Source organism: Nannobrachium achirus (genome assembly GCF_963921795.1).
Source record: "Nannobrachium achirus genome assembly, chromosome: 19".
Taxonomy (NCBI): Eukaryota; Metazoa; Chordata; class Actinopteri; order Myctophiformes; family Myctophidae; genus Nannobrachium; species Nannobrachium achirus.
Genome location: NC_137826.1, coordinates 45,550,574 through 45,573,986, shown reverse-complemented (window position 1 = coordinate 45,573,986; position 23,413 = coordinate 45,550,574). Strand labels below are relative to the sequence as shown.

The following is a 23,413-nucleotide window of genomic DNA, read 5'->3' as shown; positions in this document are numbered from 1 at the left end:
TCCCCTCTCTTTCTCATATCATATTTTAACAACCTTATGCATGCCATGGATTAAAGGTTAAGGGGTCTTCAACGTTTTCAGTCGAGAGAGAGATGAAGCAGGGACCCCCACAACCTGTTAATAGATTCCATATAAGTTTCATCTTTTGACAGCACAATCATATCAGTGTATTTTGGAATCACGTCAATTTGTGTTTTCAGATATTTAACCACTTGAGCCGTCAATACTTAATACATTTGACCTTTCACTCTGTACTGTCTACTCTTTTTCCCCTCTACACCAAAGCTCTTTGCCGAAAATAGCCGATCTACAAGCTTGTAGATCTGCTATTTTTGGCTAAAGTTCTCTGAATAAGGACGCTAGGGTTCAAGTGGTTAATATAAAAAAGGAGGACCCCCTGTTGAAGACCCCTGGATTAAAGTTCTCTGATTTCAGTCATTTGGATTCCATGGAAGCCAAGCATGTCTTCTATGGAAGCTTGTTGCGCAGTGAAAATAGACAATCTACAAGCTCTCTGTAAGTCATATAGACGCATTGAGTCTATGTAGTCTATGTAGATCGTCTTTTTTCGGTTATTATTTTATTATTATAAGTTTAGAGCATTTGCAGGGGTCAAACTATATTAGCAATATACAGTATGTTTAGAGGCATCTACCACAAAATCTCAATAGTCTCGGCTATTTCATCTAAAAGCAAAGGTAAAAGCTATATTTTTTTCTGGCATTTTCATGAAAGAAAATAAAAAACGTTTCCTTCAAAAGATTGCAATTTAATCAAATTCCACCTGCCTATCGCACATATGTGTCACAGCATGACTGATTCTCACCGTCCTCACTCAGCAACTGAGAATAAATCACAACTCCAGGGGTACATTGTTGACGCTTGGGAGACGCTTTTTGTCTGCAGAATTGTAAAAGAGAAATGATGGTGTGGAGATGGTAGGTGATTGATGTTGGGGTGGTGACAGACTCATTCTTTGGCTAGAATCTATCACCCATATCACTCCTTCACTCCAATGGTTTTGATCCAGAACTCCCATGATTGCACGGTCCTGGTGGGCAGAGGTCTGGCTCCCTATACATGCCAATCTCCGGTTATGCCAATCTCCGGTTAACTTCCCGTATCTGCGGGAAGCAGGTGGTCTCCTTTTTAGGAGACAGGAAGCAGGTTGGGGTCTAGTATTTGGAAGAGTGAATGTGGACACAGCCTGTTTAGTCTCATGGTGGTCACTGAGCTAAATATTGGACCTGATCGACACAATTCCCAAGATTTTCACACAAAAATAGCTTTTTTCAGAGAGACAAAAAGGAGTAGGGATGAGACTATATGACCATTTCATATCACGATTATTGTGACAAAAGACATTTACGATTTACGATATTATCGCGATAATCAAAATCCATTATCCTGGTGCGGAACATTTGCCAATAAATAGCAGATCTACAAGCTCACACTCTTGATAGAGGGAAAAAAGACTGTATCAGTGTAGCAGTACGTCTATTATAGGTAGGAGGGTTTAAGTGGTACCAGATATGCAGCTCGGCAAATAAAAGGTGAATTGATCCCAGTGCATGACGGAGGACGATATCACTATACATATCTCCACGATACGATTATCGTGAGTGTTTTTTATCACAATAAATTATTATTATTAGTAAATTGTTTTTATAGAGTTTTCGATTTTTACAGATAAACACAAAAATCACAATAAATTATAATATAACTTATCGTCCCATCCCTAATCAGGAGAAAATCAACTTTATTATCAACATTTCTCTGTCCCAGCAAACGTGGCATATAGCACCAGTAAACACAGGACGTTTGTGAGATCTGCCGTCAAACGGCACCAACTTACTGTAAGAGACCATATGTTGGATTTGTGTACTTTCTTAAATCAACCATCTTTGCCCGTACTGCTTGCCACATGGCGACCGACCAATCTATTGTGAAGACGAAGACGTTTTTCAATGGAAGCTATCACAACATGACGCCTGACGTTGTCACTGACTGTGTTACAAATTGAAGTTGAGCTGCACTCAAACTGTTCAACTTTAGAGCACCCCACTGTGACGCAGTGAAGTGTCAATCAAATCTTATTGCGACCGTAAGGTCGCACCGTAAGGTCGCAGTTTAGTTGCGACCGTCAGGGAGCAGTTTACTATGAAAACCTCCACCGGCCGTCCGTCGGTCGGTCGGTCGGTCGGTCGGTCGGTCGGTCGGTCGGTCACACCGGATGACATCAGGGATATCCATATATGGGCATAAAAGGGACAAGGGCTTACAGTTAAGAGATCTCCATATATGGGCATATCAGAAAGCCCATATATGTTCATATACTGATGACATCAGGAATATCCATATATGGGCATAAAAGGGACAAGGACTTACAGTTAAGAGATCTCCGGGCATAAAGGGACAAGGACTGTTACAGTAGATATAGAGATGTCCATATATGGGCATAAATGAACAAGGACTGACAAACACTGAGATCTCCATATAACCTATGGGAATATAAGGGACGAGGACAATGCGTAGCATTGTGAGCTTGTAGACCTATTTTCTAAATATTGTTGTACATTAAAAACTTGAAATGGGTCGTTCTGCATAGTACTTGGGATTTGTTGATGTAAATGTTCACATAGAGTGTAATAATTGGTAAAACAAACTTTTGGCCTATTTGTGGAGATAAGCGACCAACGGTCGCTTATCTCCCGATTAGGGAGTCTTACTGGTATCATACTTGTCTCTGCTCAAATAAAATGAATGTTGTGTTGTTATATAAGTGGAAGAAAAAAGTAATTACTGCTCTTAAACAGTTCCTTGCTTGTGCTGTTTTCATTTATGCAGTGTGGCTGGAGCAATACCTCAACTGTGACTCTGCTGCAATGTAGTACAAGGGTTTCCAAACGTCATTCCGTGACCCCCCAAAATATTCATATCATTCCGAACTGGGGTTGTGTACTTTCAGAACTCCGGATTCCCCAGCGCTACAAACACTGGAGTCTTGACTGCTCCATATTATCCTCTGTAGTGGTTCTATATTTACCACAACATCGTTCTCTTTGCCACAAAACGAGGTCATGTTTTTGTTTTTGTGTCGTTTGTGTTTGTGTTGCGTTGTGTGTCCCAGTGTGAACGACTGCATCTTGTTTGTGAACGACGTGGACGTGCGGGAGGTGACACACAGCCTGGCCGTGGAGGCCCTGAAGGAGGCCGGGGCCATCGTACGACTCTACGTCCTGCGCAGGAAACCAGCCGCCGAGAAGGTGACGGAGATCAAGCTCATCAAAGGACCCAAAGGTAGGTTCTATAGATGGATAGATGGATGGATGGATAGAAACCTCTCCAAGTTTCAAATTTGTATGTTTTTGTCCCCCCAAAGTAAAGTCCTGCTTCCTCATACATGGTCGTTGCACAAATGTAGTGAAAACAGCAGATCTACAAGCACACAACGCCTCGCTCTGCTGTTTTCACTAGTTAAAATCATTTTTAAAATGATAAATACTTTCAAACATGCACAGAATGTACATATGACCCGCACATCATCTTACACTTGCCGAAACTACTCTTTTATTAAATAAATGCCACGTTTCGGTCAACGCCCTTCTTCAGGCATCTGAAGATCGTTGAGATGGTGTGTACATTCTGAGCATGTTTGAAAATACGTTGATCCCTACCTACGCACCCATCTCTAAGCCTATATCAGGTGTGCATAAGACCTTTTTGCCTAAAATGATGAATACAAAATGAACGGTTTTGGACATACAAGATTTCCACCCGACAAGAACAATATGGATAAGACAGACAGACAGACAGACAGACAGACAGACAGACAGAGAAGGTCACTGAGATCAAGCTCATCAAAGGACCCAAAGGTACGTGTCCATGATAGATGGGTGGATAAAATGGATGGATAGTTTTTCAAATTGGGTGCCTGCCTTGACACAAGTCCAGTAATATGACATTAATGTAAGGTGTTATAATGTAACAATGTCATTCAGGAGTGCCATGGATGAAAAGTGGCCTGAGACATAAAAGTTTTAGGACCCCTTGGGATAGACATTGTTTTTTGGATTTTGCGCATAAATCCCTGAATGGAAACTTGACATTTTCATGGGTTTTCGGGCTTCATCACAAAAACACACTTGCCGAATAGGTTTTGAGGTAGAAAGCATTGAGATATCGCGTTACTATCGATTTTGTACAGTTTATAGGTTAATATTTTGTATTAGCCCATAATCAGCCTAGCATTTTAACTAAGTAGGCCTATAGTCATTATTCATGTAAGTAGAAGCCACATGGGGTTTAATAACCAATTAAATAGACTGATAGACACATAGATGGATTGATGGATGGAGTATCAGTTATGCTCTGACGAGGGCTCTTAGCTGAAACACATAAGTGTTTGTTTATTGGTGTGTACCAATAAAAAAGTGAAATTGATTAGAAATTTGGGATGTGCTACTGCACCTTTTGAGTATTTTTAGTTTCTGATACGTATAGTTGATTTTGGGTCTAGCACTCCACCCAGAACAACCTCTTATTCTTATTTAGTATCAGTTAGTTTGTCATGTTTGGTATCTTTTACGCCCATTTTAACTGGTTCATCTGGATGTTTCTTTATGACAGTCTATCAAATGTTCTTCTAGTGGGATCAGACCGTTCCTGTTATGTCATCCACACTGTTACTGTGTTGAAAGCAAAAGCTTTAATGAAGTCAAAACTTTAATAATTCAGTGCATGTGTTACTTTACTGGCAGCATTAGTTTGTCAAAGTGACACGTTCTCTCTCTCTCTCTCTCTCTCTCTCTCTCTCTCTCTCTCTCTCTCTAGTTCTCCCTATCTCTTTCTTTTCTCCCTCTCATCTCTCTCTCTCTCTGTTTCCGCCCACCCTTTCCCTCCTTCTCTCTCGTTCTTTTTCTGTCTCTCTCCCTATCTCTCGGTCTCTCTCCCTCTTTCTCCTCTCACCTCCCCATACAATTTACAATTTAGGCATTTAGCAGATGCTCTTAATCCAGAGCGACGGACCCTACATTTTAACAGCCGGCAACAGCCGGTGACTCTGAGCGACGTCGTCCAAAAGATAAACTATTTTCATGTTTTTGGGAGGCGTTTCCCACCATCTCCTCAACGCCTGCTATGACCAGTATAGTTGCCGTGACCCCTTGACAAATAACACACTTCCGAAAAATACGTCTGATCGTCGCCCGATGTTGTCCACTGTTAAAACGCACTACAATAGTGCAATAGCAAGGTACGATCAATACATCAAATGCATAGAAATGGTAATCTAAGATTCCTATTCTCTCTCTATGATTCTTTTGGGCGTCACAGCCTGAAAAGGTTGAGAACGACTGGAGTAGGGAACCAGCACATACCAGGAAATAACAGCATCTCTCTCTCTCTGTGTGTGTCTCTATGTCACTCTACCAGGCCTAGGGTTCAGTATTGCAGGAGGAGTAGGGAACCAGCACATACCAGGAGATAACAGCATCTCTCTCTCTCTCTGTGTGTCTATGTCTCTCTCCCATCAGGCCTAGGGTTCAGTATTGCAGGAGGAGTAGGGAACCAGCACATACCAGGAGATAACAGCATCTCTCTCTCTCTCTGTGTGTCTATGTCTCTCTCCCATCAGGCCTAGGGTTCAGTATTGCAGGAGGAGTAGGGAACCAGCACATACCAGGAGATAACAGCATCTCTCTCTCTCTCTGTGTGTCTATGTCTCTCTCCCATCAGGCCTAGGGTTCAGTATTGCAGGAGGAGTAGGGAACCAGCACATACCAGGAGATAACAGCATCTCTCTCTCTCTCTGTGTGTCTATGTCTCTCTCCCATCAGGCCTAGGGTTCAGTATTGCAGGAGGAGTAGGGAACCAGCACATACCAGGAGATAACAGCATCTATGTGACCAAGATCATCGAGGGCGGGGCCGCTCACAAAGACCAGCGCTTACAGATCGGGGATAAGATACTAGCGGTCAGTCTCACACACACGCACGCACTCATGCACGCACACGCACACGCACACACACACACACACACACACACACACACACACACACACACACACACACACACACACACACACACACACAATTTTATGAATGCCACTTTTACTCATTTTCAGGTCGAAGGCAAAAGAAAATAGCTGAACTACAAGCTCACAACGTGTTTCGCTGAGCTATTGAGCTATCAGTGCACAACACTGGTGCACAACACACAAGTATAAATCATGTATAACTCCTCCAACTCCTAAACCTAAAGTGTAAAAGCCTAATCCCAATCTGAACCATGAATCTGAATCTGTTCCTAATACAATAGTTGTCCACAAGCAACGCACGCACGCACGCACACACTCACGCACACGCACGTGTGCACGTGCACGTGCACGCACGCACACACACACACACACACACACACACACACACACACACACACACACACACACACACACACACACACACACACACACACACACAGAAATAAATTACAGCAGTCTCCCAGGCTGCTGTAATATAGGATATAGGATAGCTTTCATTAGCGGGGCTTTTAAGCCGTGACATCATTTTGTAGGCAGAGGAGAATCTGCCCCCAGAGCATTTTCTGTCCCTCGCTATTTTCAACAGATCCGAGACAAAAATAACGACTAAAGTATAATTCTAACACTTTCCTTTCAACAACAAAGAGAAGAAAAATGTGTAAATAGTAAAAATAGTAAAAAGATTCACGGAAACTGGGGGCAGAAATTGTCCTCTGCCTACAAAATGATGTCATACTTAACAGCCCCTATGATGTGTAGGACAGGATGAGGCCTTAAACTCAGGGAGTAATGCTGCCACCTTCTGGACAAAGGAAGGACTGCAAGACAGTAACTGTTCAAAATGGTGATCCATTTGGAATGATCCATCCAGGGATCGAACCCCGGCCTCTCAAGGCAGACACTCTAACCACAAGACCACTGAGCTGGTATGACAACCCTTTAACTAGTCTCGCGTGGCCAGACTGTTGACTCCGCGATTCGCGAATGCTCCCGTCATACAGTCTGGAATAACGTAAGAAGAACGATGAGTAACCGGTTAAAGAGGAGGTGATAGCCTCCTCCTCACTTCCGTTTCCGTCTCACATCGTGCACATTTATCATTATATAAAAAAAATAAGCTTGCTGCTTAGCAGAACTGACATTTTAAAATATATTTTCTTGAACGGTAATGCCAGTTTCCATTACTCGCCGTTCAGGAGCTGTAGTTCCAGACTCTATATAGCATTCGGAGATTGTGGAATAGTTGTCTGGCTACACGAGACTACCCTTTACCTAACCCCTAAATACCTATAATCCTAACCCCGGGGACAACCTGGACCTTTTACTAAAGTGTAACCTTAGCTCTAAACAATCATTCTTGGCCATGAAAATGAGCCATTCCCTCCAAGGGACCAGAACAAAGTCCACATGAGGACACTTCTGACAGCTCTTATACTGACTTTGTGGGAGTTATTAGTCCCCATGTGGGTAGTAATACAAGTGCACGCACGCACACGCACACGCACACACTAACACACACACACACACACACACACACACACACACACACACACACACTTACGTACGCACACACTTACGTACGCACACACACGCATATTGTCTCTGTCCGGTGGAAACCTTGTATGTACAAAAACTGTTACTTTACGCCGCATTTCGAGCTGGCAGATCCGCTCCTTATGATGCTTGTCTGCAACGCTGTAGTGTGATCAAGTAGAGGCTTAATAAGATAAGAGGTTTCTGCCCGACAGCAATATTATACTGTATATACTGTACTGTACTGTACTGTATGTGTATAGGTTTTATAGCACATATAGTTATAGTCCTGCATCATTTGAGACCTACAGTATGGAGCGACAAGAAGGGCTCTCATGTGGATCAAGGGCAGGGGCGTGCAGAGAATATTAGAGAGGCAGCTAGGGGCTGAAATATCGAAAATAGCAGACCTCCAAGCTCACAGCGCGTCGTAGTTGTGAGCTTGGAGGTCGGCTATTTTCGGTGAGTTTCAGGAGAGTTTGGACAAGGCAATTCTCTTGAGTGTCGCCTGCCCTTCAGGTATGGCATAGAAAGAGGGCATTTGCATCGCTTTCACCATAGTAATAACTGCATTTGCGGTCTGGAGAGGGCACTTTTTTACAGACGGATAAAAGGGCAGGGGCTTAAGCCCCCTTTGATGTCACGTGCCTGATCAAGGGTGCATTATAGAGAGAGATTATTCTGCCCGACGATATCTAAGCGTGTTCCTCTGCTTGTTGTTGTGCAGGTGAACAGCGTGTGTCTGGAGGACGTGATGCACGAGGACGCGGTGGGCGCTCTGAAGAACACAGCCGAGGTGGTCTACCTCAGAGTGGCCAAGCCTAACAGCCTGTACCTGACCAACAGTTACAACCCCCCTGACCTCACCAACAGTATGTATTATTACTGTACCTGACCAACAGTTACAACCCCCCTGACCTCACCAACAGTATGTATTAATACTGTACCTGACCAACAGTTACAACCCCCCTGACCTCACCAACAGTATGTATTATTACTGTACCTGACCAACAGTTACAACCCCCCTGACCTCACCAACAGTATGTATTATTACCTGACCAACAGTTACAACCCCCCTGACCTCACCAACAGTACGTATTATTACTGTACCTGACCAACAGTTACAACCCCCCTGACCTCACCAACAGTATCTATTATTACTATACCTGACCAACAGTTACAACCCCCCTGACCTCACCAACAGTATGTATTATTACTATACCTGACCAACAGTTACAACCCCCCTGACCTCACCAACAGTATGTATTATAACTGTACCTGACCAACAGTTACAACCCCCCTGACCTCACCAACAGTATGTATTATTACTATACCTGACCAACAGTTACAACCCCCCTGACCTCACCAACAGTATGTATTATTACTATACCTGACCAACAGTTACAACCCCCCTGACCTCACCAACAGTATGTATTATTACTATACCTGACCAACAGTTACAACCCCCCTGACCTCACCAACAGTATGTATTATTACTATACCTGACCAACAGTTACAACCCCCCTGACCTCACCAACAGTACGTATTATTACTATACCTGACCAACAGTTACAACCCCCTGACCTCACCAACAGTATGTATTATTACTATACCTGACCAACAGTTACAACCCCCCTGACCTCACCAACAGTATGTATTATTACTATACCTGACCAACAGTTACAACCCCCTGACCTCACCAACAGTATGTATTATTACTATACCTGACCAACAGTTACAACCCCCCTGACCTCACCAACAGTATGTATTATAACTGTACCTGACCAACAGTTACAACCCCCCTGACCTCACCAACAGTATGTATTATTACTATACCTGACCAACAGTTACAACCCCCTGACCTCACCAACAGTATGTATTATTACCATACCTGACCAACAGTTACAACCCCCTGACCTCACCAACAGTATGTATTATTACTATACCTGACCAACAGTTACAACCCCCCTGACCTCACCAACAGTATGTATTATTACTATACCTGACCAACAGTTACAACCCCCTGACCTCACCAACAGTATGTATTATTACTATACCTGACCAACAGTTACAACCCCCCTGACCTCACCAACAGTATGTATTATTACCATACCTGACCAACAGTTACAACCCCCCTGACCTCACCAACAGTATGTATTATTACTATACCTGACCAACAGTTACAACCCCCCTGACCTCACCAACAGTATGTATTATTACTATACCTGACCAGGGACGTGCTGGGCCCCTGATTCAGCCCGGGAAAAAGAGTTGTAGAGGCCCTCATTGGGCGCTAGAGAGAGAGATCTCTCTATAGCATTTGCCATTTCAGATCATGACAAGTGAGAAGCCAGTGGGCCATTTACATGAGTTATATTTCGTCGTTGTCGGGTGGAAACCTTGACCTTGTCCAAAACCGTTTGTTTTGTATTTATCATTTTAAAAATGATTTAAACTAGTGTAAACAGCCGATCTACAAGCACACAACGCCTCGCGGTGCGAGGCGTTGTGTGCTTGTAGATCTGCTGTTTTCACTACTTTTGTGCAAACAGTTACATTTTTACTTTTGTGCAAACAGTTTAATTTAATGAACCGGCCGTTCGGGAGTTGTCCCGCTTTTCCCAATGGCCAGCCCGTCCCTAACCTGACCAACAGTTACAACCCCCCTGACCTCACCAACAGTATGTATTAAGGGGGCATCAATATGTCCTTATATGGACAAATGTGTCTGTGGCAAAGACTTGGTCTCAAATTCTAGATTTTCTTTTTTTTTTACACACAATTATCATTTTAAATTTTGATCATAAGACCCGATTACTGAACGTCAAGTCCCCAGGTTTTCATCAGAATATGTACACTATGACACTGATTTATGACTCCAAGGCACATTATGAGTCCACCAGTACTAGATGTTCTCAAACGCTTTATTTGCAAGGACCCTCATAACTCAAATACATACAAATTGAACCAAATGGACCCTCACCAACAGTACGTATTACCATTTGCCAATACATGGATTTGGTGCCATAACAATGACATTATTATTATGGCTGATCGACCCCCAGTTTGGGAAACAGTGCCTTAACCGGATAGGAGAGTAGTCCCCCCCTGAAATCCCCTCATGTGGCCCTTGGGGGTCCCCGGACCCCACATTGAGAACCGGTGCTGTACTAGGCGTTGTTCTTGCATCGCTGTGTGATGCAGTATCCAGTAGCAGACATCTCGGAGACAATGGCTCCCAGACAAACTAAAAGAACAACATGCAACATCATCTATTAAAACCTGGAGACTGGATTTGGATCATGTTACGTCGCATAAATGGAGGCACATGTTTTCTTTGGGGACATTAATCCTCTTCCTTGGCAGAAAAATGCAGAAAACCCAGAGAATGTTACATCATAATGGTGTCTCAAATGTCATCTGTAATGTGTCTAAAAGGTTACTGTTTTGTCAGAGGAAAAGGCTCAAGCTACCGTAGTACATTCAATAAACTATGCCAGTAATCATTTAGTTCTTTTCAGACACCTTTCTTATGCAACAAAGCTCATTGTCATATGGTTTCCTTCTGGGCAGTGCTGTTAAGTAATGAAGTACATTTACTCTGAGGCATTTCCTTTGCTTGAGTTAGCATTTCCATTATCAAATGCATCCTTATTCGTGATTTTCTTAACACAGGGGGCGCTGTTTCTCTTTCTGCTCAGACTGTGTTTTTCCACAGCATTATTCCCATTATTGACTCAGCCACCACTAGCCAATGTAACTACAGTGTTCAAATCTAACCAAAGGGTCCATTTGGTTACAATTCAGACTCAAACTAAAGGAACGTCTTTATACAATGCGTTTCTGAGGACCTCTTTTTCCAATGTCTGTCTAATGTCGTTTTTGACTAAATTCCATTTTTGCCACGGACATACAAAATGAACGTACAATAATATTACCAGAAACACATAAAGAGAGAGCCCTGAACGACCATAACATGGCTGTAAGTTTACAAATGGAACCAAATGGAGCCTCACAGGTCCATTTGGTTCCATTGCTACACTCTCAGAGTTATGGGGGTCCTTGAAAATAAAACATTTGAGAACCACTAGTACTAGTCGGGCTCCTAATATGCCATAGCCACTATGGCATAGTGTATATTAAATCAGTGCCATACATATTCTGAAGAACACCTGGAGACTTGACCTTCAGTAATTGGGTCTTATGATCAAAATAAGAACTTAATAATGCTGTGCCACAAACACATTTGACAACTACTGTAGCCTAGTAAACAAGCCCTGTTTCTGTGTTTTGCAGCATATTCCCATATGGACACAGATATCAGCCATCCTAACTATCTGGGGTCAGATTACCCACAAGCCCTCACGCCCACCTCGCCCAGCCGCTTCTCCCCCGTCCTGCACGGCATGATGGGAGATGAAGACCTGCCCAGGTGAGTGACAGAGAGAGAGAGAGAGAGAGAGAGAGAGAGAGAGAGAGAGAGAGAGACCACACCCTTAAGCCATTAAGCCAAATCTGTATCCCTTTATTATATTTTTTTTTTCACTTTAACCATTATCTTATGCTTTAACTGTTAAAAAATAGCAGATTAACAAGCTCACAGTGCCGTGCTGCTGTCAGTTCATTCATAAATCCATCAACCACTGAATATACGGTAATTCAAATGTCCATATCCTGGGTGATTGGACTGCATTTTGCCTTTCCAAAATGCACGCACGCACGCACGCACGCACAAGGCTACAGTGATCCCATTAACTTTACGAGCCAGCTTAGTGAAAACATACTGAACAGTTTAAGTTACAGATGAGATAAATACATTTTCCATTCAATTCTGCAAGGAAGCGGTAGGTTGTGTGCTTTGTCTCTTGGCATCACTTGAACTCTCTTCTTTTATTGTCAAGGCTGTCTTGTCTGGTTAGTGGTGGTGGTTTAAAAGTATAGCCTCAGAACTGGGCACACACTGACCAGACCGTTGATATGCTGTCAGGAAAATGACTGTATTATGTTCACTTGACATGACTTGTCTTTTAGTTCTACTGGATCTCTTCTCTGCTAGTCCCTCCCTAACATTTTTGTCTTCGTTTTTATATTTAGTCATAGTTTTAGTCGTCATAGCCACGTTTCTATTTTCTTCTTTTTTTTTGGCAGTGAAAAAAGGTAGTAGACGCCAGATAGACCAGTCACGCATACATAGAACCACTTCCGTTCTACTTCTGTTTACATTCACCAATGCAGCGTGGTTTAAATTCATATCCCTATTGGATGAGCAGGGCGAGTAGAGGGAGTGCTCGCTCATCCTAGGAACTCAAATATTGACCACGGCTCTGCCCCGAGGTAATAAGCATACCGATGTGAACCATGACATTCACACGTTTGGAGGATTCCCCCGTGCCCGTTTACAGTACATGGAGACGGGACGCGGAGCGTTTCCAAAGATATCCACTCAGGAAGGTGGTTTCACTTTGTTGTGGATTCGACCCCCGAAAACGCAGTTCCCGTCCCGTTTAGTCTAGAGACCGATGTTGTGTAAACGTGGCCTTAGTTTTATTTCTGTGTCCTCCTCCTCTGTGTCCCCCACGATACAGGGACCCTCACAGGGTGCTGATGGTTTCTCCCATATAGGGATGGGACGATATGAAAATGTCATATCACGATTATTGTGACCAACTAAATCGCGATTTACGATATTATCGCAACAATCAAAACATCCCCAACATCCATTATCCTGGGGCAGAACATTTGCCAAAAAATAGCGTTGTGAGCTTGTAGATTGGCTATTTTTTGGCAAGGAGATTTGGTAGAGATTGAAAAAAAGAATCTATCAAGTATGTATATTCTAAGTACTTTTTACCAATAGAAGGTTTAAATGGTACCGGATATGCAGCTCGGCAAATAAAAGGTGAATTGATCCCAGTGCATGACGGAGGACGATATCACGATAAATTAAATCTCCACGATACCATTATCGTGAGTGTTTTTTATCACGATAAATGATAATGCTGCTTATCGTCCCATCCCTATTCCCATACAGGGACCCTCACAGGGTACTGATGGGTTTTATGTCTCTCTGTGTCCCATGATGCAGGGACCCTCGCAGGGTGCTGATCCACCGAGGCTCCACAGGGCTGGGCTTCAACATCGTGGGGGGAGAGGACGGAGAGGGTATCTTCATCTCCTTCATCCTGGCAGGGGGTCCGGCCGACCTCAGCGGAGAGCTGCACAAAGGAGACCAGATACTGAGCGTAAGAGAACCACTGCCGCTCTCATCTCTGAACGCATGGACTTTAACACGAAGCTCCTCTTCTGGGGGTCCCTGGTACAAAACCTTTTCAGATGGGGGTAGGATATGGGACCATATGAAAATGTCATATCACGATGATTGTGACAAAAGAAATCACGATTTAGGATATTATCGTGATAATCAAATTATCACCAACATCCATTTTCCTGGGGCGGAACATTTGCCAAAAAATAGCCGATCTACAAGCTCACAACATGCCACAACGCGTCGTGTTGTGAGCTTGTAGAGGGTTTAAATGGTACTGGATATGCAGCTCGGCAAATAAAAGGTGAATTGATCCCAGTGCATGATGGAGGACTATATCACGATAAATTAAATCTCCACGATACGATTATGGTGAGTGATAATATCGCTTATCGCCCCATCCCTAGATGGGGGTCCGTGGCGAAATAGCCTACATATCAATTTGGGGATCCTTAATTGGCATGAGAAAGTTGGAGAACTACCGTACTAGCGGACTGTACTAGAGAGCCCTGGGGGTCCCCGGTCGACTAGGCGTATAGGGTTTAATTGGTTAATCAAAATGTAAAAATACATCATAACCATGTGAATTAAATATGTTGTAGCATAAAGTGAAATGAAAATTCCCTCAGTTTCCATCCATGCACTCGTTCCCTCAGCCCAGAGCTAGACGGCAATACGAGTGATGAATAAAAAAAGACATGAGAATATCAAATCATTATTTAATGCTTATTCAGCCTGTTACTCCCTATGGAACATTTACCATATCACATTTTCCACAGTTTGAGCTTTCTTGCAGAAGCAACTCAAGACCTCAGATTTTGGGGTTATGTTGAATAAAGTAGTAGTCTCTAAAAAACACAAGAGAAGTAGGATAACGTAGCTGTCGGGCAGATACCTTTTATCTCTGTATTTCTTCGTAATTTAAGGCCCTACTTGATCATACTACAGTAGCATCACACAAAAGCATCAAAAGTAGCAGATCTACAAGCTCCAAACGTGGCGCTAAGTGACGCATTTGGAGCTTGTCGATCTGCTGCTTTTGCCATTTTCTCTCTTAAAAGGAACAGATTTGGACATGAGGTTTCCCCCCGACACGATATAGACAAGAACTTGTTCTATTCTATTGAGGAGAGATTGGATGATGAAGTATAGGTTCTGTGGTCTCAGCATTATGACTAAACTGTTAGCTAGAACCTACAGTAGGTTACTGGATAAGGATTTATGATTGATTTATTGAATACTTAGAGGTTTGCATTAGAAAAGGTACGGGAAGTTCACTGATACAAGGAAAGCTTTTAGGCTTGTTTAAATTGGGGTCCCTTTTTTCTCAGGTTCAAGGTTGTACTTTATTGTTACGTCTTTTGTACAGGACGGGTACAAAAGAGTAAAACTTATTTTTGTTTGGCTTCCTTTCAGACAATGCAGTACTATATACAAAATAACAGCAGAACAACAAAAACACAGCACATCTAAAGATAAAATAATAAGTAATAATGACTCAGGAAAGAAAGAGAGTGCAAAAGGTAAAGAGTAAAGAGAATGTAAAAAGCATCCTCAGCTGTACATGTGCATAAAGTTTGGTATCATTGTATACACCCATGACATTATTTTCCCGTAGTAGCTACTGTACTATAACATTTTGTAAACAACTTCACAGGTCAAGGGAAGGTAAGGATAGGCTTAGTCTGTTTTACCAGTTTCGAAATGCAGCCACCCATAAGTGTCTTTTCGGAGCGGTTTTAAAGGAGGGTAGGGATTTACACTCCTTTAAGGCCATCAGTAGGGCGTTCCACATTTTTGCGGCATAGCAGGAAAATGCATTTAACCCTTCGTTTGAGCCAAATCTGGGGTTGGACGTGATTAGTGGAGCGGCCTCTGGCGTTGTAACTGTGCACAGGATACAAAGTTAGCTTCACCACAACTCATTAATTCTGATGTCACTTTGACTTTGCCTGCACTTCCTGGTTTGAGAGAGAGTTTCACTTTTACAAAGTCCTCAAAGTCAAGCAAGCAGCAGCCTGGCTCAGAATAGATTAATCGGGGTCGCAGCAGGTCACACGCATTCAAAGAACTCAACTGTGCGTCCAGTCTAATCTAGAGCCACTGTGTGTCCAGAGCCAGGGGCGTCACACCAAATTCTGGGCCCTGGGTACAAGGATTCACTGCGGGGCCCCCCATAAATGTTAACTATTGAAAAATAGCAGATATACAAGCTCACAGCGCGGCACCGAGTGCCGCGCTGCGAGCTTGTAGATCTGCTATTTTTGAAAAATCGTGAAAAATGTGTGCAAGAAACCTATGTTTCTATGTCAGTGGTGCTCAAACGTTTTCATGTGAAGGACCCCCAAGATGATATGTATTTGGCCACAGCTAGACCCCCCCCATCTCAAAATATTTAGTTCCAGGGAGGGACCCCTCCCCGGAAGCAAAATTTGAGTTACAAAATGTTCGCTTAAAAAATACATATTCAAAGATTTGCGCACATTTCTTTTACGACTTTTCAAAAATAGCAGATCTACAAGCTCGCAGCGCGGCACTCGGTGCCGCGCTGTGAGCTTGTATATCTGCTATTTTTCAATAGCTAAAGTTACTAAAGGGCCCCTCCACCTTGGGCCCTGGTAACTCAGTCCCACTTTCCTACCCCCCCCTTGTGACGCCCCTGTCCGGAGCCAGACTGACCTTGATTCCTTAGATTATCCACGCTGACCATAACATTTCTTCCACCCTCTTTTTTCTACTCATATCAGGGAAGCACACATTTAATATCTTCAAAAGAGCCAGCGTAGCCAATGTGTGTCTTTATAGATTCAAAGAAAGGTCTTGGTTGGTAAGCACAGACTGTAAGGGTTGGTTAGGGGTCAAAATGGAACAGCTTTGATGTTATTCTACAGAGCACTGAAGTCTGACATCACTGCAGCTAGAGGCCGTGGGGTCTGCCCATAATTCCGGCCGTCCGACATTATTCTGACCATTAGGTTAGTGTGGGTTAGGGATAGGGTAAGTTATAAGGACCATTGATTGGGTTAATGTGAGTTTAAGGTTAGGGATGGGGTTAGTTATGATGGGGACAGTTGGATCGATGAGATGTTGGAATAACGACATGGCACAGACACCGCTACAACCCTGGGTTTACGTTGGAAATCCTATAGGGCAGTGGTTCTCAATTAAGTGGATTTCAGAGACACTGTGGGTTCCTTTAGGGGAGTCTAAATTGACCCATACAAGTCTGTAACTTTGACAGTGTACAAACGGGTTCATTTGGTTCCATTTGTACACAGTCAGAGTTAAGGGGAGACCTTGAAATTTGAAAGTTTGAGAAACACTGCTATAGGGAATATTTTGGATCGCATCATGGGCGATTTTACTCGATTCGAAACCATTCGAAATCATGTATTTGTGCGCAGACGTTTCTATGGTCTATTATATGTGAATTGTTTGTTTCATTTGCGATAGCTTGTGTTTTCTTCTGTGTGGTCAGGTGAACGGCGTGGACCTGCGCATGGCCACGCACGAACAGGCAGCGGCCGCGCTGAAGAACGCCGGACAGACGGTCACCATCATCGCCCAGTACAGACCAGATGGTAAGAGCTGTTGACAACTCCAATGCCTTTCATGAACTGTAGCTGTTTTAGGCATGTCATTATAGGCGAAAACTTTCACACACAAAATAACAGATCTACAAGCTGACAACACACCACATTGCTAGGCGTTGTCAGCTTGTAGATCAGCTATTTACTGTAGCTATTTGCCGTACAGAAAGGTATATCGGGATTAAAGGTGCTGTACAGTATGTGATCTTTTTTTGGTTGAAACAAAAAGTATTTTGTTAAAAGCTGTATATATTCTGATAGTAATCATTGCTACAGTGTTTGTTCAGTCTCCCTGTCTCTCCAGCTCTTTAATAAGTAGAACATTTATTTTTACGTTTTAAGGTGGGTCGGCGATTTCATCTAATCAGGAGAGTGCATACGTTTATCGACTTCAATGTTATAATGTTTCAGTTCCAGTTGTGTGTCTGCTCAATTCTCTGTTCATCCTGTATGAGTCATCTCTCCTAAAATTGGTATCCCGAGTCCTGACCCAAATATATACTTTCTGTTTACTAAAAACACGGGAGACCCATGTTACTGAACAAACACCCTATAGCAATTATTATTATCAGACTATGGAGCTATTTAACACTCATTATTATAACACAAAATGGTATATCTACAGTACAGTATACGTCGTTTATAGCATCTTTAACTGGTGTAAATGTGTTTTCTATTGTTGTGTTCAGAATACAGCCGTTTTGAAGCCAAGATCCACGATCTGAGAGAACAGCTGATGAACAGCAGTATGGGTTCTGGGACCACCACGCTGCGGAGCAACCCAAAGAGAGGATTCTACATCAGGTACGGACCGTATGCCACTACTGTTTTCCTACGCAATGCCTTGTGATTGGCTGAACCGGAGGTAGGGAGCGCTCTGCTGTGTCCACTTGGACCGCGCGGGGGTGCCAAAAGACCGAGGGACGAGGTTTTACGATTCTGTCCCTATCGAAACATAACTCGGACGGCGCTGAGTCGGCTCAAGCAGACTTCGCAACGCTCGACGCAGCGACTCGCTCGCTTTAGCTCGCTTGGCCGTGTCTCACGTGGCTCAAGTCCGCTTGAGACGGCGCGCCTCCGTCGTCTCCAAAGAAAACATGGCTCCCTTGCAAGCCATCGACTATGGTAACAATAATAGCGTACCGCACATAGGGTCGGGATTGAATTGCTCCCTTCGCCCATCCAGTTATTACACTGGCCTGGGGGCGTAGTCCCAAGAAAGAGAAAAGAAGGAGACAAGAGAAAAGCATAGGACAAGACAAAGAAGACCAGATTATAGGACAACATAAAGGACTCAGTCACACTGTCAGTCAGTCACAACTGGAGGGAGAATAAACACACACACACACACACACACACACACGCGCACACACACACACACACACACACACACACACACACACACACACACACACACACACACACACACACACACACACACACACACACACACCCATAAAACAACAAGTGAAGGAGTTCTCTACAATGAAAATGTGGGTCTTAAACATGTTTTTAAAAGTCCCTATAGGGTAGGCCTACAAGAGAGGCTGCCTGGGTTACTGCTGGTTTGATTCCCCAGGACCTGCTGGCTTAGTTAGACGTGGGGGAAAGGCATTGGAAAAAGAAAGTCAACAACAAACATCAAGTCAGACCAAGTCTTGTCTATTCAAGACTTTGGCCATACAGTATGTCGAAATGTTTGCCTGAGCCATGCACCCTAGACGAATGTTTATATGAATCACTTTGCTGACGAGTGCTTCTCTTCTCTCTTCCTTTCATACAGTATGTCGGACATAAACATATTTCCATTTATGGCTTTACAGTATATTACAGCATTGCACCTAAGTGTTGAGCCGTCTATAGGAGTCTAGTATTGGTCTGTATTCGACATATGAGCTTTCCACCCGACAGAGTCGATGCGGTGCATGTGAGAGAAAAAGAAAACAAGTCTTTCTGCTCGGTCAACATTTGCTGCATAAACAAAAGAATGCTCTCAGACCATTATACAACCGTACAATAATAATACATACACAGCAAAAAGCCTGGGTGTTAATTTAAACTGTGAGACCAGTTGACCCGTAATAAGGCTCAGAGTTGAACGAACAGTCAGTGGTTTTGCAGTGTAGGCGGAGCGGCGTACAGCCACACAACTCTCTACAGTACACTACACAGCTCCAATAGCGCCGCAATTACAGTATAGGCCTTCCTTTGTGTACCGTACAGAAAGAACCAAGAAACACCCCTGGGCGACGTGCTAGCCTGAACCGTCTATTGAGTGGTTTTCAAACCGCACCGGGGTGTGTCTTGGGATTTTGTGACAGCCACACATTATTATTACAATATACTACAAAACATTGTAATTGTTTTAATTAGTATATCCATTCCACACTCAGTTCTCGATTCAGAGGCAACCTCTATACCCTAAAATATATACTGTAGACTCGTAAGTATTTTTGTTCTTATACTGTAGGTGAAGAACTTATAGACGGGTTTCTGGTCCACGTTACACTGATAAGAAATAGATGCGTGCGCAGGGTCGGTACCAAAATTAGCCAATGAAACCAGTGCTCCCCAAAACAACAGGTTTGGGGATTGGACGGAATTGATTACATGATACAGTCAGCTGTGCATTTAGTCTCAATGTTTGTAAACAAGAAACCCGTCTATAAAGAGCAGTAAAGAGGGTATACGCATGACATCATCATCATACCCGAAGTTATGCGGGAACGCCTACTGAGTTGCAAACAAACTACTTTCTGGCCTTGACAGCCCATACATCCAAACAGAAAAGTCCTATCTGATTGCATTAAACAACGTTAAACTCACTTTGCCACTCGCTTTATGCATGCACATACCCCTCTATATAGTATAGTATAGAGCTTGTATAGTGCAGCTTCACCACTGAACAGGAATTTGTGATGTGTGCAACGTTGTTCACAATCTGTACGCACGCGCGCGCGCACACAGACACACACACACACATATGCGTAGTAACATACTACTAGTAAGACGCCTCAGCGCGCCAATTCTTGGCTATCTGGCCAGTGATGTATATCGGACCAGTTACCCATATATGGAGACCCCTGGTACCCATATATGGAGATCCATATACTGTATATGGAGATATCCTGTGAGAGCCCAAACATGCTTACTCAGTTATTCGTTATGTGTCTATGACATCTGACATCATACCCTTTTATGCTCATACATGGAGATCCCTGCCTGTAGAACCAGTCACACAGATATGGGCTGTCTTGGCCATCTGTCTTGGCCATATATGGATTCTGTTAGTGTGGTATGTGGCCAACGTGGCCTCCATATATGGGCATTCCCATATGAAGTCCTGTTAGATATGGGCTTAATATTGATGACATCAGGGAACTCCATATATGGGCATAAAAGGGATTCTGTTAGTGTGACATCACAGTGAAGCCAGAGCGTGATGTCAGAGCGGCAAACCCATAGACCTAAAAAAAGTGTACACGTCCAGTCAGCATGTGCCGTTTCACATACTAAACTGCTTTGGTTGCAATACAGATTTGACAAGGAGACTGCTGTTATTAGACTGTATGGACCCTATGCTGGGTTGAGCAGGCGTGAAGCGTGCAGTCAACGCCGTGGAAGATGCGATACAGTGACAGACATACGGTGAAGTAGGCTGAATATAATGTTATTATCCGCGGATGTGTTGCAGGTGGATTCAATCATGACAAATCATAGGACGTGCTTTTCATTACCTGGAGGAGAGCGAGCAGAGAGCACTGTGTGCTCAGCCAAACGTTCACAGTCATGGAAGAACAGCCTTGGAAATGTAATCATTTCTACCAAGAGCAAACGGATGTCTTTATGTGGGAGGAGGTGCCGAGTCGTCAGGCAGTAAATGTACAGCACCTCAAACAGATGAGCAGCCCAAATGTACCTTAAATTACCGTGGGAGGAACTTACACTTTATTACCTCTGGTTTCTATGAGAAGCTCTTCTCAGTGTAAAGCCCTGTTCATACAGTAAGGCCTATTCGTGATAGGCAAATGAATGACTTGGAGAGTGTGCAGTAGGGCTGGGCAATATATCGTCACTGTCGGGCAGAAACCTCGTCACTGGCGGAACAAGTCAGAACCGGGACCAGGGGTGTAACGATACATTTTAATAGTGATTCGATACATATCACGATACATGGTTGACGATACGATACATGGACGATATTGGTTCATTCATGGCGATACGATACGATACGATTCGATTTAATTATTTAAAATCGATATAGTAACTATTTAGCAAAGACATTAAATCTGTGTGAAAGGTGTGGATAGTGCAGGTTTTAAGGGAAACATGTATTATTATGGATATAAATAAGTAAACACAGTGATTATCTGCCAAATACATGGACATTGTATATTGACAAACCTGCACCTTGACATGAACCCAGAGATCACACACATGTATCGATAGACCAGTGTAGTTATATGGAAAGGAAAAGTAATTAAACCCCTCCTTTTAGTTTTTTCTTCTTAAAAATGCTAAATACAATGCACAAGTAGGTAGTATCGATATAATCGATTCTTTGCACTGCCGATTCAATACGATACAAAATAAAACAATACCATTCGATTTTAGCTGTTTTCATTTCGATATACTTCGATTTTTTAAGTTGAAAACGATATTTCGATACACTTACTATATCGTTACACCCCTAACCGGGACTGTATGCAAGCCACAATGATCGGGCCCCCGCCGCCGCCACTCTTGCCTGTTTTTTTTTTCCTGAACGTCCGCCTACATTTGCCAAATGTTAGTCTATTAGGACACTTGGTGGTTAAAAACAGAGACATAGAAAGGTAGACGCCTCCTTCAGCTCTGAGGCGTGAGATCGCGGGACTCGGCGACCAGTGGTTTCCGCTCGTCTCCCACTTCCACGTGCGTCACAGAAACCGGAAGTCGTTGGCCAATCAGAGGCAGGTGGGGGCGGGCCTTTACGTACGCAGCCTGTAAGAACAGCTGAGCCGCGCAGCCGCGCAACATCAGGAAATGGATGGATTGATAAGTCACGGAAAAGACACGTTGTTATTGGCCAGTAGTCACATGACTGGCACCAACACAGAACCATCATATCAGAGGGGCAGCTTGTTTAGCAGTAATGGATGAAGGGACAAAACTACTTCAACTGAAACAAACTGTTTTTCCTTTTCAAAGTTCTGTATCTTCGTCCAGATGGCATGTCATGTCACAGTGTCCAGGGATGAGCCAAACCCGACCTGACAGCATGTGTAACAGTCTGTCAACTAGACAGTCTGTTGACCATTCAGTAAAACCCTTCATGAAGGAGCAGCCGAAGAATATCATGGCTTCAATTTATTCCCAGTGCGTCATCAGTGCCTCATCACATACAGTACATGCATTTAACCATTGTCACGTGTGGATTAGAATGCATAAAATACATTCAAAAGGGGGCACGGTGGCGCAGTGGTTAGCGCTTTGCCTCACAGCTAGAAGGTCCTGGGTTCGATTCCCGCCGGGGGACGCTGTGGGCGCTGGGGGTGTGTTCCTCACTCCGCGTCATCAGTGCCTACACCCTAGGTGGGGTTGGCGATAGGGCCTTTCTGTGTGGAGTTTGCATGTTCTCCCCGTGTCTCCTCGGGTAGATGCCCTCACAAAGACATGCAGTAGTCCTGGTTTCTATACTACCTCCCCCTAGCCAGCCAGGTGCTCCCCAATTCCCCTGGCGCGGCAGGGGGAGAGCAGAAACCAGGACTACAGGTTAGGTAGTTGGCACTGGGTGAAAAAATGGGTTGCAAAACCGTGGGATAAAAATATATAAAAAAATAAAATAAAAAAATACATTCAAATATTTCCCAGCTTGGAGGGACTCAGATTCAAAGTGAAACGGAGACGTCACACTTATAATAACATAGTACATCGTTGCTGCTGTCGGGCAGAAACCTCTTTTGTCTCAAAAGCACACTTTTTGTGTGTTTTCCTAATTTAACACCC

The 23,413-nt window shown here is 43.5% G+C and overlaps 1 protein-coding gene across 1 annotated transcript in view; it reads left to right on the top strand.

The window, feature by feature from the left end:
• The window catches only part of LOC308304866 (disks large homolog 4-like), a gene marked incomplete at both ends in the record, with an annotated part of 136,146 nt that overhangs the window by 99,391 nt on the left and 13,342 nt on the right, over positions 1-23,413 (top strand). The window contains 7 exons of the mRNA XM_080749494.1: positions 3,131-3,300; positions 5,838-5,974; positions 8,298-8,442; positions 11,867-12,002; positions 13,656-13,812; positions 17,314-17,416; positions 18,115-18,229. Coding sequence (XP_080605620.1) covers positions 3,131-3,300; positions 5,838-5,974; positions 8,298-8,442; positions 11,867-12,002; positions 13,656-13,812; positions 17,314-17,416; positions 18,115-18,229 — 963 coding nt within the window. The remainder of the gene's footprint in view (positions 1-3,130; positions 3,301-5,837; positions 5,975-8,297; positions 8,443-11,866; positions 12,003-13,655; positions 13,813-17,313; positions 17,417-18,114; positions 18,230-23,413) is intronic.